This window comes from Bombyx mandarina, chromosome 17, assembly GCF_030267445.1.
Source record: "Bombyx mandarina strain Sakado chromosome 17, ASM3026744v2".
NCBI classification, from domain to species: Eukaryota; Metazoa; Arthropoda; class Insecta; order Lepidoptera; family Bombycidae; genus Bombyx; species Bombyx mandarina.
The window spans coordinates 4,083,472-4,100,905 of record NC_143223.1 but is presented as its reverse complement, the minus strand read 5'-3'; the positions used below and the strand labels follow the sequence as shown (position 1 = coordinate 4,100,905).

General features: G+C 36.0%; 2 protein-coding genes across 4 annotated transcripts in view; one reads left to right on the top strand and one right to left on the bottom strand.

The window, feature by feature from the left end:
- The window catches only part of LOC114253338 (nudC domain-containing protein 3), a 386,657-nt gene that overhangs the window by 186,674 nt on the left and 182,549 nt on the right, over window positions 1-17,434 (bottom strand). The window lies entirely within an intron of this gene.
- OdsH (Ods-site homeobox) overlaps window positions 8,764-17,434 on the top strand; it is a 53,335-nt gene continuing 44,664 nt past the window's right edge. For both annotated transcript variants that reach the window (XR_016324487.1, XM_028188235.2), the window contains exon 1: window positions 8,764-9,442. Coding sequence is in view for 1 of the 2 variants with exons in the window: in XM_028188235.2 (XP_028044036.1) it covers window positions 9,229-9,442 (214 nt within the window). In the remaining variant the exon portion in view is untranslated. The remainder of the gene's footprint in view (window positions 9,443-17,434) is intronic.

Genomic DNA, 17,434 nt, shown 5'->3' with positions numbered 1-17,434 from the left:
TAAATATGAATTATAACAGTGCTCTATAAGATCCAATCTATAAGATTTGCGTATTTATTTATCTTTAAATGTGTAAAATGGCTCGCTTTGTACCCCGCACTAGCGTGCAAACTTTTACCGCGAAAATAATTCAGACTGTCAAAATTTGACAATTCGAACAATTTGACAGTCATACTTATATTTTTCTCCTTTTCCTCCAAAGCAATCCTATCGCATAGCTTTAGATATGTACATATTAGATAAGTTTAATGTAAAAACCGATCAATTTAGTGTCTATCTTCTGTCTGTCTCTATCTTTTTAGCTGTAAAAAAAGGACATATTTGCTAAGGACCTGAGTTCCGCATCCTATATTACGTGCTCATTGTTGATAGATACCTTAATACTCTTAGTCAAGTGTTTTACTAATATGTATATTAAAATAGGTTATTAAATATGTCTTGTTTACAAGAATAAGTAATAATACTAAACGTTTGTTTTATTAAAATGAACACTTTTTTTTTTGTTAATTTTAAAGCACGTATAAAATTCCTCAAGCTCATATAAAATAAATGTGAAGTTAGCAGACACAGCCTCCAGAATACTTCAGTTGGAGCGAAGCCACAGCCCCTCCCTGAGTCGGGGGAAGCTATTAAGCCAAGCCAAAACTAATTTAAATTAAATCCTAGTGAATTACCCGAGGAGGAAATTGTCGAGCGCACCCTCGATGCTTTGAGAGAGGTACTGGTGATGGCTAAAGTGATACGTTTTTAATTTCTAAACGAAATGTGAAAATGTCCTACTATTTAATATAAGAAAAACAATTGTGGCCCCTTACAATTGGTGCATTCTAATTAAGTATTATAAAATACTAAAATTGATCATTCTGATTGCTTACTAAAGAACGCTTATCCAGTATGTTTAGTTTATGTGATTTAAATGTTTATAAATATTTACTGCAAATAAAATATTCGACTGAAAAAACCAGGTATGTGAAAATGGAAGTTCCGAAGGTAGGAAGCCGGAAGTTTTTAATGTTCGAAATTGCTGCGCTGACTTCACGTATTGTAACTTCAACTCTCTGACGTCATTTGGGGCCAAAATACGTAACATGCTAACCACAAAACCATTTTTTCCAATCAGTGTTTTTCTTCTGATGCATCGCTACTGATGTGTATAATAAAACCGAATATTTTTTATATATAAAATAAATTTTATAAATAAAACCGAATTTACACTAAAACTTGATGATTGGTCACTGCGTCCATTGTAAATGGTTATAATCTTTAGCAATTTAAAGTGTACACTATTAGATAATATTCACTAAAAATCCTTTGATGATTATTTTGTTTTAATTAAATTAAATTATTTAATTTAACATCGCTTATGACTTGACCAATGAATTTTACGAAATTTTGCTATTGGTGTCCGATTATCTAGTAAATTTGAAACTAACAGAACGTCAAAGGCTGGCTCTCTACCATCTTCAACCCTGGCCTTTACCATCTTCGGCAATCGAGTCCCACGTATCCCACACGCCCCCTTGAAACCTTGTAGATTCATTCCAGACATTCGGTCCACGGCTCGAAAAAAAAAACCTTTACAGTTCTGTTCTCGACTGTACGTTCTATATTGGTTGCGGGCGTCGTGCCTCGACGGGGCATCGTTACATGTACCATTTGAATATTATCTCACCCCCCCCCCCCACCACCACAACCCCTACAGAGTTTAGACACAACTGTGAGGCTTCAGAGCCTTAATTAATGCAAATTTTAGTGCTAACAAGATTATGAATCCGGCCGCTTTTTGACTTCGCGCCCACACTTAAGAAGCGACTCACTTAAGTGGCTGTATACATATTAAGGACGAAGTTGGAAAGTTCGAGAAACACTTGCGTTTGTTTAAATTTAATGCTCCGAGTTTATTTTAGATGAACCGTGAGGAGTTTGGATCGGCTTAATATGTAAATTTAATATGTTCTTTAATGTTGATAAATGCTTATGTTTTACTTAGTTTTGTTGTTTAAGTTGACAATAATTTCGTCTGTCACGACTGGTAGAGTCCGAAATGTGAATACCAACCACATTGAAATACTTTATCCAGTTTAAGATCCAACTAAAATAGGGGATGAAATTTAGGCAGGTATTTAGCCCGAGTTCAATTTACGGGGAAGCTTAAACCCACTTTCATTTGCTGCGAGCATTGTTTAAGTTAAGATTTACTGTACCGCTATTGTTGCTTAAGAATACACTAACATGTTTTCAAGTATCTCTTGATTTTTAGGCAGCGGCTTGGCTCTGCCCCTGGCATTGCTGAAGTCCACGGGCGGCGGTAACCACTCACCATCAGGTGGGTCGTATGCTCGTCTGCCTACAAGGGCAATAAAAAAAACATATTTTATCGAGCAAACGAACCATGAAGCCGTGAACGGGAAACACCGTCTCGTCAATTGTGCCGCGAAGTTATCCGAAGTTATTCATACCCTGTAACCGTACGTGTTAGTAGAACAAAATTCACCGCAACCCATATGGACTGTGATTAGATTATTTCTAGGCGTTCCACTGTTTCCAACAGAGACTAGTCGTGACGAACTTTTGATCAATTATATTACCGTATTTTTTTTAAACGTTTTAAAAATCAGTTAGTTAATAGTCAAACAATTTATAGCGTCAAATAGCATCTTCCCATACGACCGACGAGCTATTGGAGTTCGCAGGGATCCACTGGATGCAGGCATCGCAGGACCGATCACTGTGGCGAGGCTTCGAGAAAGCCCTATGTCCAGCAGTGGCGTCTGTGGACTGTTAAAACAGTCAAACAACATCCTCGATAATTTATTTAATTTATATTAAGTTTAAGTTTCAAATTTCCCGTTTCTAAAATGGAATCTCAACCCGTCCGTTACTGTTTCGTATATATTGATAAAACATGATGAATGAGAGGCACGCGCGACACCAATTGATTTAAAATCAAATAGCACTGATGCAACGAATGATTGATGTTTGTGATCGTCACGCCCCAGCTTCCTGGGAGCCCGCGTGAACGGGTTTAATCATAAGTTTTTTTTTTTCATTTCGCGAGTCACCGATATATATATTTTTTACCTACCTATTCGCTGGTAGACTAAGAGGCTATTTCAGCTACGCCCGGACGGGTGGTGAGCTCACGGGCTCAACCTGAGAGAATTTGCCAACACTAGCCCTAGCGTGAGCAGCGCTTCTCAGAATCCACCACCAGATTGAGAAATCCACCACTGAGAAAATCCGGCGAGAAACTCAGTGGGCTGTATCTATGGGTTAGTTCGCTCATCAAACACCAAAAGCTTCTCAGCGGCTCTACCGCGGTTTGTAGTCAGTACTGAGCATCGTTAAATCTAATCTTTAACGAAAATTTGTAGGTCTCTTGGAACTGCAGATTTTTTTTTTATGATTGAGTCTTATTACTGGTAGCCCGGAGGCCTTTCCAGTTTCACTGCGACAGGTGAGCGAGCAAAGGCTGAGTCAGGATTGGTGGGACTTGAGAACAGCCGCCCGAGCGCCTCCGAAGGAGACCTAACAGCTCAAGAGACCTAACAACTTAAGCAAATGAATGTACTACCGGATCGGAATCGCGACCCTCTGAGAAGATCCGGCGAGAAACTCAGCGGGCTGATGCATGGGTTAGGTTGCAACGTCGAACTCTTTGCCGAGTTCGACGAGTACGGTGACCAAACTGCAGATGTATTTCAATATCAAGAAGTGTCTCGTTTTATGAATGTAGCGGTGACATTGAGAATCGCTCGGGCATTATCCGAACATAAAACAATTGCCTGCGTTGGATGTCGATTCAGAAGCATGTAGCAAAAAAAATAAAAAAATAAAAATTCGTAAAGTACAAAAAAAACTGCTTTGACTTTTCCTCGAAATCGCTTCGCAATTTTATAGGACTTAATAAATTATATGCCCATAATTGACTATTGACTATACAAACGTAACAATAAAGTGGACATACGTTAAAAAAATAATCACTTAAAACAATCCTTTAAAATGTTTAACACAAAAATAAGAGTAAAGATAACGTGGAATAAAAAAAATAACTACGAGAACGCATCAATAAAGTAAAGCGTCCCATTCCAGTCAGACAATACATAACTGCGACTATAAGCCGCGACGTAATGAGGAGTAACGGTCTGCGCGTGCATGGCCCGCGTAATGACGCGAAAGAGCCAAACGTATACACTCACCGTAAGCTGAAACGGGATGCAAGACATTCTGTTTCAACTCGGAATTTGGTTATGTATGCGAATGTACCTACGCTCGTTGAATATATTTTTTGTTGTTTGGTTTTTTATTGTTTTCGTGTATTTCGTTTGAAAAATACGTCGGTAATATCCATTGTATGTGAGTAAATAAGTATTAAAAAAAAACATATAGCTCAATTATATTAATCCATCTAAAATGCATTAAAATTAAACAAATTATTATGATAGCATTCCCAAAGCTATGGTATGATTGAATTATCACGTTATTAAATAAATCTATATATTAATACGTGAAGCAAAAACTTTGTATCCGTTTTTACGAAAATTGCGCGGACGGAGGAGTATGAAAGGGGATTGCCCACTCTCCATAGTGTGCTAGGCCCAAGATGGACATCAAATATTACTATAAAAATGTACTGATTCAAATTCTTAAATGTATTGGATATCTAAAAAATATATTGAAATTGACGCCACTATTATAAAAAATATAATAAAAATAAAAACTCGTTTTGAGGTTAATTTTCTATATAAATAAGTGTCGGATTGTGAGATACTTCAAGAACTTTTCTTTTCTTAATGTTTAAGATGTTCCTAATTTATTTTTATCCAATAGGGTATAAAAACACACTTAATTCTTTAAATATCTATATTTTCTTCATCTTCATACACAATTAGTATCATCTAAAAATAGCAAAGGAGAGCATATACACGGTTTTAAATCTCGGTCAGGGTAAAACCACAATTCACACAATGTTTTTTAGTCGTAGTATGAAACGTTATTGATAAAAGTAAAATAAATCGAAGAAAAATCAAAACACATCCATTTTGTACGCAAGCACAACACCACAAGCAGCAAGCGAAGTGTCAGTCAGTCAGATTAAATTCAGTGTTGTCAGTATAAAGAAAAATAATTACATGAAATTCATATATCGATTATTTTTTTAAATAACCGATAATTGATTTATATCTTAATCTTTTTTTACGAGTACACATTATTTTTTATGTTTTTGTTTTAGTTGTACATATTTAAATAACAATACTAGTAAAGTTTTTTTTATTGCTTAGATGGGTGGGCGAGCTCACAGCCACCCTGGTGTTGCTAAGTGGTTACTCGAGCCCACATACATCTACAACGTAAATGCGCCACCCACCTTGAGATATAAGTTCTAAGGTCTCAAGTATAGTTACAAGTTAAAGTCCAATGGGTATGTCTTCGATGTTATTTTATGTGCATAAAATCCATTAAAATCGTTTGATTAATGATAATACTTAAAATGATTTATTTATATGTTTTATTTATATACTCAAAATATTTACTTCATACGTAAAAGGATTTGAAGCTGGCAATATTTTTCCCGCAAAAATAAAAATCCTTGTTTTTTCAATAGAGTTACTTTTTTTAAACTACTTATTGTAAACTATAGTGGCGCTTATTTGCAAGAAAGTAAATGCATATTTATTTATGACAAAATTAATGCACTAAGTATTTTTTCTATAATCTATTGTCCGCTTTGGGCCGAAAATGGGCCATCCCCTTTTCCACACTTATGGAGGATATAGAGAAGAAGTGCACAATGCTAATATATTTTTTAAATAATGCATAAAAGATACCTTAAATAAATAAAGAAAACATTACACATACTACATACCATGTATTTGACGCACACACGCATGCATACTATTTATTGTCAAACTTTTGTCCTTGACGTCTGTTGTCAATTTGAGAATAGATTAAATATTGTTTGTCTTTGTTAATATTTTTTATAGTATAGTCTTGGCGAAATTTGTGATTAAAGAAGTATAAAATACAATCATAATAGTGTACAAACTTACAATTCCAATTAATTATAGTCGAATTTCGACTACTGCGGGACCTCTAGTAGCAATTAATTTACGATTCTCAGCATATACACGGAAGATGTCCAAAAATTTTAGAATCGTTTTGTTCCTGATCTATACTAATATTATAAAGAGGAAAGATTTGTTTGTTTGTTTGTTTCGAATAGGCTCCGAAACTACTGGACCGATTTGAAAAATTATTTTTCCATTAGAAGCCGACATTGTCCTTGATGAACATAGGCTATCTTTTTTTTTATTTTTATTTTTTTATTTTTATTTTTTGGTTTCATGTTTGTTTTAATGTTTCCGAAGCGAAGCGAGGGCGGGTCGCTAGTATTATATATATAGGTATTTTCAATTACTAAGTTTTATTACGGAGTTATACAGTTGCTTTGAACTAATGAAATGAAAATTATAAAGCGGTTTCCTGTGTTTTGTCCCTTTCGTTCCTGTTCGAAATCGAATGTCAACGTAAAGGACAGAACATAATCTATTTATTTGTTCTAGGGCCTTTATTAGTGACGCCAAATGAACCAATTTATTATGGCAACTGTATATAATTTAATAACGAAAATTATTTTTTATATTTTATATAGGTATTTAATTTATTTCTGTTATTTATTTAACTATAATCTAAACTTTGTGAAAGGCAATAAATGTTTTTATTTTATTTTTATTATTATAATTCGATGTTTGACGATATATCTTTAAGGCTGATCGGAATGATATAGTTTCAGCAACACATTCGCGTGCTGTATCATTCATTACACAAGCATTTCGCCTAATAAATTTGAACAGACAGACAAACGGGATAATTTTTTTTTGTATGAACCACAATATTAGCAAAAATTTCATCTACCATTCGACTTTAAAGGAGTTCTCTCCACGGTGCTCCCAGAGCGCGATGACATGTCCGTCTTCAAAACGAGATCTTGTCTCTTGTCTTGTCGTGTAGCTACTGCTGACCACTTACCATCAGACGGACGTACAACATTCTTACCAACCTTCGAGATAATTTAACGAGAATAAAACCTACAACGTAAATGAAAATCTGAAAATATGTTAAGAACGAAAGAAACCACCACTCAAAAATAATGTCTCGTTAGTCGAAGAGAAGTGAAAATCCTAACGCGAACGGCTATCCTTGCTGAATCCCACAAAACTCTCATTAACCGAGCTCTAATTAAAAACTAATTAAATCCGCAAGAGAAAAAGAGAACATTTAACTGATACTAATAAGATCGTCAAACAATTACGGGCGGCTCATCCGAAGACAAAGAGGTGCTCTCCTATCTCGCTCGCACCCGCCGCTCTGTCTATTTAACTTTTAATTTATACTCATTCCTTTATATCTTTTATTGCTTCGCCCATCGCGACTCCTAATGCGCCCGAGGTGCTCGCACTAATTAAATTCATGCAACACTAAGCTTTCCGAACTCCCTTTGAAGGAGGCCGCGCCGCCCTCGGGCCTCAGCCCCGACCAATGGGCGACCGTCGGCGGTGAGATCAGAGCCGAGGGGCGGCCCTCCGCACTCAGTACCAGATCCCTGATAGAGCTGTCATGCCGCGTCCGACCGGTCCTTACGCTCTCTCACGACATATTTTATTATTATTTATGTCAATTACGTTATTACTTTTTTTTTTTTTCATTTAATGGAATAAGGAATTGCTCGTGAAATTGATTGCCTTTCGGTCGCTTATGATTCATCAACGTCAAAAAATATACGTTAAGAAACGTGTTAATTCTTTATGATTGATAGTTTTGTCTGTCATTAGGCGGACGTCCCCGTAATCTAGTTTTACGTAACACTATTGTACGTGGATAATGACCGCCTTTCACGTTATGTACGTTTGACGTAGATTACCCGTCCGTCAGTGTATCAGCTGTCAAAAGTATGGCCGCCATTTTTAAATTAAACGTCAACTTCTAATTAGATGCATCCTTCATGATAATATAGCTAATAACACATTACTTATTTATTTGAGTTAATGGTATAAAAATGAAGTATGTGGGAGATTAGGGAAACATTAATTGTGACTCGCAAAATAAAACATCAACATTCAATATTAGGTTTTGTATATGTATGCTTTATTACGATTAACTTCCGATACAGATATTTAGATTGAATCTTGCTAGACAAAATTCAACTGAAGACAATTCGCAATAAAGCTTAATTCTTCAGTACGGAACTACAGCTATTTTTTTTCTATATCACCTACCGGTTTCATAATTTGAAGGCGTCAAATAAATTCATGTATGTTTACATTAGATAAAGTGACATATTGAAGAATCTTTCAACTGTATCTACCTATATGTACTCTCACAACGCCATGCGGCTAAAAAAGATTATGAAAACCCCACAAGCCTGCACAAACATATAGGAAACCTATAAATCCAAAGTCTGTTAAGACTGTACAGAAAAATAGGCTGTGTCCCTACGACACAGAGCTCGCTTTCAATCGAGATCGCTTGTCGTCTGCGGCACCGTTAATTCAATGCATGTCTGCCCTTAATTTACAACCCGTTATTCAATACAGATCTGTAACTTTGCGGCATAAGGTTCGAAAGCGTTTAGCAGCCGTGGGCGATGTACCGTCGGAAGAATAAATCTATAATATGAAGGAGGCGGAGAATTAATTTGTGGTCGGGTGGGGGACCGGGGGCCGACGCTCCGCCCAGCGGCCGGCGCGCCATCTCAGTGCCGGGCCTGGCGCGTCACGAGGCGACCACACTCATGCACCCGCGGCAGACTGCGAACCGTATGTAAACGTGCCGATCATCCGGACTCACAGTGACATGAACATAAATCAGTGCTGGTGATTATTATTACTTATTTTTGTATTCGCAATAATAAATAAACCTTTGCCGTTTTTTGTCGTGTATAGAAAAAAAAACATTTCCTCGCATATGTTTGCACCGAAAATGACAATCGAGAATGTAAGATTGTATCATCAATAATAAATAACCCTTTGCCGTTTTTTTCGGTGAATAGAAAAAAAAATTGAAAAAAAAATAAAACATTTCGTCGCGTATGTACGTACGTATGTATGCACCGAAAATGACAATCGAGAATGTTAGAAGCGCAGTGCTCCGTCGGTGAGCGGTGTGCTGGCTTCCGCGCTATCGGCAGTCAAGATATCGAAGGGCGCGCGGGTCGGCGGCGGCGGCGGCATGGTGCTAGAGGGCGGGCTGCCGGCGCCGCTACAACTGTATGCGGCGGCCGCGGCGCAGCTCGCTCCCCGACCGCCTTGGCCACCCTTCCTACCCTTTTTCGGTGTACCTCCACCGTTCCTGGCGAGACCAAGGCTACCACATCCGCTACCTACAAGAGCTCCACACGGACCGCCCAGCGAAGACTCCAACGAGGACGGAGGAAGCAGTAAAGGTGTGTGATAAATTATCAATCTGTAGCTTATTAAGAATTTAGGGGGCACGTTAACTTTAATCGATTTAGGCCTCAACAAAAATTATTTCAATTGTAATGTGTTAATTTCAAGCACTCGTTCTAATTTTCTTAATTAGATTAACTAAATTAATTAATTTATTAATTTGCAATCCAATTTTTGTATTAAAAAAATATAAAAACATCTCTCAATATTAATCAGTTGACAACAGAATAAAACTTCCGTAGCGCATAGCATTTTAGCGTTAGGTAAGTAGTTGTTGTGGGGCCGTTTGCTTTGACAACGATAAAAAGTGAATTCGAACGGCAAACGGCTCATTCTGACTTTTTGTTGTTGTCAAAGCGCCGAAAATGATTAAATCGAAAATAAATCACGATTAAATTGAATAAAATCGGCCACAGAACTGCGGTCCCGTTCGGCGGATTAATAGAAATCGCCAAAAAAAAAAACACCGTAAAAAATCGTTCGCTTCACGGTTTCTTAACAAATTTGGTTATTTAGATTTTGCAAAGGTATCCGGTTGCGAAGAGACGAGCCGGCCTTGAGATATTAAAAATGTTTTGTGTATCGGCGATCTGTGAACAGTGATCGATCTATAATCTTATGAAATCGATTCCTAGAGTTCTTTCGCAATTAAAAAAAAAAACATAAACTCAAAGTATTGTTTGTGTACACGCGATCCTAATTTCATTTAATTACGTTTTAGTTTATGCCTTCAATTAATTTTCTTCGATGACTGAAAATTAAGCACTTGTCTCAAACTATAAATATCAATTGTATCTGTCTTAAATATTGTCAATGTTTTATAATTACAAAAAACGGTTTCAGTTGTAAGTTGTTTTTCGAAAAAAAATGGCGTTATTTTCCTACATGAACATATCAAGCAAGGTTACTACTGCACCAATACACTATTACAATAAATACATACTACATAACTATTTTTTAATAGAATATTATTAATAGATTCAATGCATAAATAAATTACTACATGCGAAAATGTCAATTCATTGTATTTGTCGTAGAAACTATATACATATTTATAGATTTGAAACGCGCTTATTTTTTACTTTTCTAATAAAAAAAATTGCTGTGAAAAATAGACCGTTTCAGGAAGCCCTTAAGAAGGAATCACCTCATTAAAATAGATAGAATAGAAGACTATTAATAACAGAAATAATAAGAATACAATATATTTTTTGAAATAGTGGCCATGTTTGTTTCTTTTTCTTTTATGATTTCGCGCGATATTTACTGTGTTTTATTCAATAGCAACACACACAAACCAGTGTTGTACTTTTAAAAATGCAAAGTCATAGTACTGTACATACCTGCTCTATTAAAAATGCATAGACTAGTTTAAAGATTTGAATCAGATAGTTTTTAGTTTTGTTATAAATTTAAAATATGAATGGCAATGTCCGATTTTCAGTTATAAATTTAAGCCAGTAAATCGCAAACCCGTTTCAAAGCACAATTGTTGCTGTTTCAACTACATAAAGAGCTTATTAATAAATGAAGTTTATACAAAAAGTATGAGAAAATCTCACATATAAATATTGTAATTATAAAAAATTAGTTTCCAATTACAGCTTCGCTTATTCATTTATCGGAATGTGAGAATAAAAAGGTTTTCTTTACGACGTAATAGATGACTTATTACGTGATTGTATGTTAATGTTTTTCCGTTCGAATGAGCGAACGCGGTATGGATGTATGTGGTTCGCAATATAAGAATTGCCCGCTGATTTTCTTGCCGGATCTTCTCAGCGGGTCGCGATTCCGATCCGGTAGTAGATTCATTCGCGAAGCAATTGGTCTTGAGTTGTTAGGTCTCCTTCGGAGGCGCTCGGACAGTTGTTAGCAAATCCCACTCCATCCTGGCTGAGCCTTTGCCCACCTGTCCTGGTGAAACTGGAAAGGACTCCGGGCCTCCGGTAATTTTTCAATAATAAAAAAATATATATACATATAAGAATAGACATCGACTAAGACTCGTCGGATCTTTTCAGTGGATCGCGATTCCAATCCGATGGTAGATTTTGCAAAGCACTGCTTTTGCTAGGGCCAGTCTTAGTAAATTCTCTCAGGATGAGCTCGTGAACTCACCTGTCAGACCACGAAAGGCTGAAATAGTCCCTTCGGCAACCAGCGAATAGGTAGGGAAACAAATAGGCATTTTTATAGGCATTATGACAGTATTTTTTTCAAATAAGCCGCGTAAATGCAAAACGCGACCGAATCCAAGTTGATGACGATTTACATTTGTCATTTTCATTGTCAAAGTTATATTTGTAACAAAAATAATATGTAGTATAAAAAACTTTTTTCTGTGTCAGATTAATCTTCGAAGAGTATGGAACGATTTTAATGGAACTTACTTGGATCTCTGATACTATAAAGAATTTCAGAAACTACTATTCTTATTTTATAAATAAATAAAAATGTTTCCACGTAAACAAATTGAAGCAATTATGAAAATAGTGAAATAAGCCCAATTCAAAAGGTGAAAATTTATTAATGTCCAACAAAGCCTCGATAAATCTTGGCCGGGTTAAGTTAATACTAAAATAATGCATGTGTATTAGTCGCTTAGGACACGCGCTGATAATGGTGTTCCAGGTAATAATTGTTAATATATTTACATGTTTGTGTGCCTATTTAATGACTATTGTCCGATTTCGATCATTGTACGGACTCTAATATATGTTGTTACCTTACTGTAAATGTATTGTATTGAAGTCGTCGTGGCCTAAAGGATAAGACGTCCGGTGCATTCGAATGTAGTGATGCATCGGTGCTCGAATCTTGCAGGCGGGTACCACCAATTTTTCCAATGAAATACGTACTTAACAAATGTTCGCGATTGACTTCCACGGTAAAGGAATAACATCGTGTAATAAAATCAAACCCGCAAAATCATATTTAATTGGCGTAATTACTGGTGGTAGGACGTCTTGTGGGCCCGCGTGGGTAGGTACCACCACCCTGCCTATTTCTGCCGTGTAGCAGTAATGCGTTTTGGTTTGAAGGGCAGGGCAGTTAAAAGTGAGACCCTTAAAATTCATTTCTCAAGGTGGGTGGCGGCATTTACGTTGTAGATGTCTATGGGCTCCGGTAACCACTTAACATCAAGTGAGCCGTGAGCTAGTCCGCTCACTTAAGCAAAAAAAAAGGTAAAATTGATGAAATCTAAAACACGAAAAGGAAACAATTTGTAAACGTTCTCAATTGATTCAGTTGTCAATCGCATCGGTCAACTCACAACCGTCGCAAATCACGACCGGTACAATTAAAAATAGTACTATATCAGCATCGGTGCACGATTAGCAATGCATTCAAAAAATAAACTAACCAAATAACATGATTCTAAAATTAATGTTATTTCAAAGCTGATAGCTAAACGTTTTGTTTAAATCAACTAATCAACCGATAAGTTTAATTAATCATTGTAATACATCAATAATGTAATATAAAAAAAAAACTTATTAAAACATCGTATCGATTCATTTTCACTGTGATTCTAAACGAGTAATGAAATGATGACCATTCCTTCGTTCAAGCCCTACACATCCTTCCACTCGTAATATATCGCCATTGTAATATCGAACGTATTATTCCCGAAATATTCCCGAGTTCTCGTTTGAATAAATTATGTATTAATAAAAAAATAAACGTCGGGTAAGGTGCTAAGAGGATAACGAGCGTAATCCAAATGTAAGTTCGAAAATGCGCGGGAAGGTCGCCCGCTGTGCGCGGACTCTGGTCCGCTGTCTATAATACAGATTATATCGATTCTTTTGTCGGCACTAGCGCTGAGGTGTTACCCACGAAATTAGGATGTTAAATGTTTTGTAGATGACGCATGCTTCGATGCATCGAGCTCTTTGTGTTTTTCGTTTCGGTTTTATGATGCGTATTTCTACTTCGTTTTTTTTTTCTTTTTTTTTCAATCATAATAGATATATCAATAGATGTTTTTTTTTTTTTTCGAGACGCAATAAATTACAATAGTAATGTGTTAAGTTATTATTTATACAAACTAGTTCCTCGGGTCGTACGCCTCTGCAGCGGGACCGATAGATGTAACAATTCTAGGGTTTTTTTTTTATAAATAAATTGATTTTCGTAAATCTTTGTCGGATTGGCTTCGATTCTAAATTCGATTAGTTATTAATATCTTCGTGACATTATCCTTGGAATTGTTGTGAATTAGTACGTCAATAAGTGAGTGCTCTTCAAACAGTCAACGTCCTGATTACAATATTAACACATACATTATTTATGTTAATGATTAATTTGTTGAATACGTCTATCGAGAGCTAATTAAATCATTCATTGACTGATACGTGTTTTCCAGTAAACACATATTTGTAGAATTTTCTTATCAAACCAGCGACATGGAATGATTATTATTTTCAATTCCTTAATTTATTTAATGTTCGTTGGATTACTTGTCGCGTTATGTTAGTAATTAAATAAAAAAAATGAGTTGACATACATACCGCTTTTAAGTAGGTAGGCTGTGTAAAAAAATACAAACCATATTTTCCGCAGTCATACAATTAGGCACCATAGTGAATAGAAATTAAAAATATAAAAAATACTTACTACAAATATGAATCTTTAAAATAACAAATAATCACGTTAAAACCAAAAAGGTCAGCGTTACGCAATACCCAAAACCACTTCTCAAGTCAAACGAAACATTAGCAAGGTCCAATTTAGTTTAAAAAAAAAGAAAAAAGCAAAAAAAATATGGCGAAAATATTCAAATTTGGAAAGCGGGTAGCGACTGTGACCGTCCGAGTTTTCGCGTCGGTTGGTGGCTAAGCAAAAACAATTGCCGTATTTCTTGCTCCAACAAAAAAATGTGCTTTATACGAAATCGATTAGTCACACGAAACGCAACTATGACCGATCCGATTTTGAATGTTTATCTTTGCAGTTTACTCGGACATCTTCCGAGCTAAGAACGAGATAATCTATGACAAAATAAACCTTGTTACGGACAAATGGGTAAAATGTTTGATCGGCAATAAGATTTAAAAAAAAATACAATTCATTGTTAAAGTTCTATTTTTAAAAACCGATTAATTTTTAATCAACGGCTATCTTTCTTTTTTCGGCCTGTTCATAAATTGCATTACGACCAAAGAGGATTGGATATATTTTTGTCGAACTTTCATAAGGATCGGAAATGATCTTGCCTATTTCTGTCGTAGATAATTCCGGTTCAAATGGATGGGCAGACGCTTTATAATAACTAGCCTTCCGGCAGCGGATTCGAAAGCGTGGAAATTTCGTCAAAATCGGAGATACTCATGTTGATTATTTTGTATTGTAATGTAAGATTTGCAACTTTAATGGACATCGGTATCCGCGAAGATTCTGCGAAGCATTGCTCTTGCTAGGGCCAGTGTTAGCAATTCTCTGTTTGAGCCCGTGAGCTCATCAACCAGTCCATGATACCAGCTGTTATATTCCCATAGGCCACCAACGAAAGAAAACAATTCCTCTAAAATGACATTTCAACATAGAATGTTTTCTATTCTTGTATTTATCACTGCTATCTATAAGCTATATACATATAACTAATAAAGTATTATACTATTTTCTTTAGTTTTCACGAACCGTACGAATAATTCAAACTATTTTAACGTATTTTAGTGTTATTATATTATTACTGATGTTTCGAATAATAATATTATACACTAGCGACCCGCCCTCGCTTCGCTTCGGAAACATTAAAACACACATGAAACCAAAAAATAAAAAATAAAAAAAAGTAGCCTATGTTCATCAGGGACAATGTCGGCTTCTAATGGAAAAAGAATTTTTCAAATCGGTCCAGTAGTTTCGGAGCCTATTCGAAACAAACAAACAAACAAATCTTTCCTCTTTATAATATTAGTATAGATTTCTCAGTTTTCGTAAATCCCAACCACCGCCATGCGAGATAAAGCCGTTGTAAAATAGTTTCAATTACAAACAAAGTATTCTTAGGGAACAACGCAACAAACAATGATAACAAAGTTAAAAGGGTTAATAAACAGAAATCACGGGCAGTCAAAAGTACATCAATAAAGGGTAGGTCGCGTGGGGAGCTCTGGCTTGAATGGCACAAACATAAATTATCAACAAGCGCGCCCTCTTTTAGAGACATTTAAATAAACCAACTCGTGTAGGTATTCATTCTGGTTCAATGCAGAATCGACAAAAGCAAATTGTTTTGTACAAACAAAACTGCATTGCGAATTCCACTTTAAAGATCTTCAACGAATCGAGGGTGTGATATGACGTTAAGGACACAATAACCATCGTAATGTCGCTCGCTCTTTGTTTGTTTTCAATAAATATCTCAATTAACACATGCTGCGGGAGTTTGCTTACTATTAAAAACGATATAAATCCAGCGTTTCTCAACTTTTTCACATATTATATCGAAGAAAAAATAATAAGTGGTAGGGCCTCTTGTGAGTCCGCGCGGGTGGGTACCACCGCCCTGCCTATTCCTGCCGTGAAGTAGTAACGCGCTTCGGCTTGAAGGGCAGGGCAGCCGTTGTAACTATACTGAGATCTTAGAACTTATATCTCAAGGTGGGTGGCGCATTTACGTTGTAAATGTCTATGGGCTCCAGTAACTACTTAACGCCAGGTGGGCTGTGAGCTCGTCCACCCATATAAGGAATAAAAAAAACCGAAGTTAAAAAAGAATTAAGATGAAGCAACTAAGAAAGGTCCGTCACAAATAACTTTGGATCCTACACGAAGTAGGTATAGTCCCCTGAGATCGTCTACCTATACATGTAATGCATTTAAAAAAAACAAGCACACATTTTATTGACTGTTACATTTATTTTCTTTTATTATTTAACCAATAGTACCCGCTCTGTTAAGAATATCGGCTAATTGTGTGAATAACATTGATTTTTTTTATACTACAAACGCGCCACGCTAACACAGTACATTAGTGGTATTAATTATAATTAATATATCTACTATAGTTCAACTTTCCCTGGATCACCATTTACAACTACCTACATAATATTTACATTGATTGAATGACTTATGAACGCACATATAAAGATAGAAGATAGATAGATTTGTAATATTCCTTTAATTTGGTTCTTTAGGCCCCAAATCAAATGCAAGAATGAGTGAATATAAAAAAAAAACATAGCATGTGTATGTTTTCCTCAATGACTCAATACAGCTTTGACCTTTTAACGCAACTATGTTGCATTTGTACACGACACGAACAATTATTAATTGCATAATTGTTACAATAGAGTATTAATTGCATCGCTCTCTCAGATAGTTGAATAAAAAGTGACAATTTGATTAATGTTGCCGCATACATGTTTAACATTGTGTTTTTTTTTCTTTCTAACAAGCGTAGACGGAAGAAAAGCCCGTCACGAAGAGCTTACGTGATCGTGGGCATTTACCGGAGTCTATTGACAAGTATCTTTACCGCCTTTATCCTGCTGAGCTTCTCCTTAGCTCTAGAAAGGTCCTTGCAGATCCACCCGATCCACTAACTAGACACCTGCAGCTTAAGCACAAGAAGAAGGAGTTCGATGTGAAATCTAACACATAACATCAGCCAGCTGGGTTTCTCAGCGGGACGTTATTCCGATCCTGTTTTAAATTCATTAACTATATTATTATAAATAGCGACCCGCCCTCGCTTCGCTTCGGAAACATTAAAACACAGATGAAACCAAAAAAAAAAAAAAAAAGTGGCCTATGTTCATCAGGGACAATGTCGGCCTCTAATGGAAAAAGAATTTTTCAAATCGGTCCAGTAGTTTCGGAGCCTATTCGAAACAAACAAACAAACAAATCTTTCCTCTTTATAATATTAGTATAGATAATATACAAAGAAACAGCTATTAATATGAATAATAATAATAACCGTCATCACGTAGACTATACATTAGACACCGTATAGCCATCATACTAAGACTATA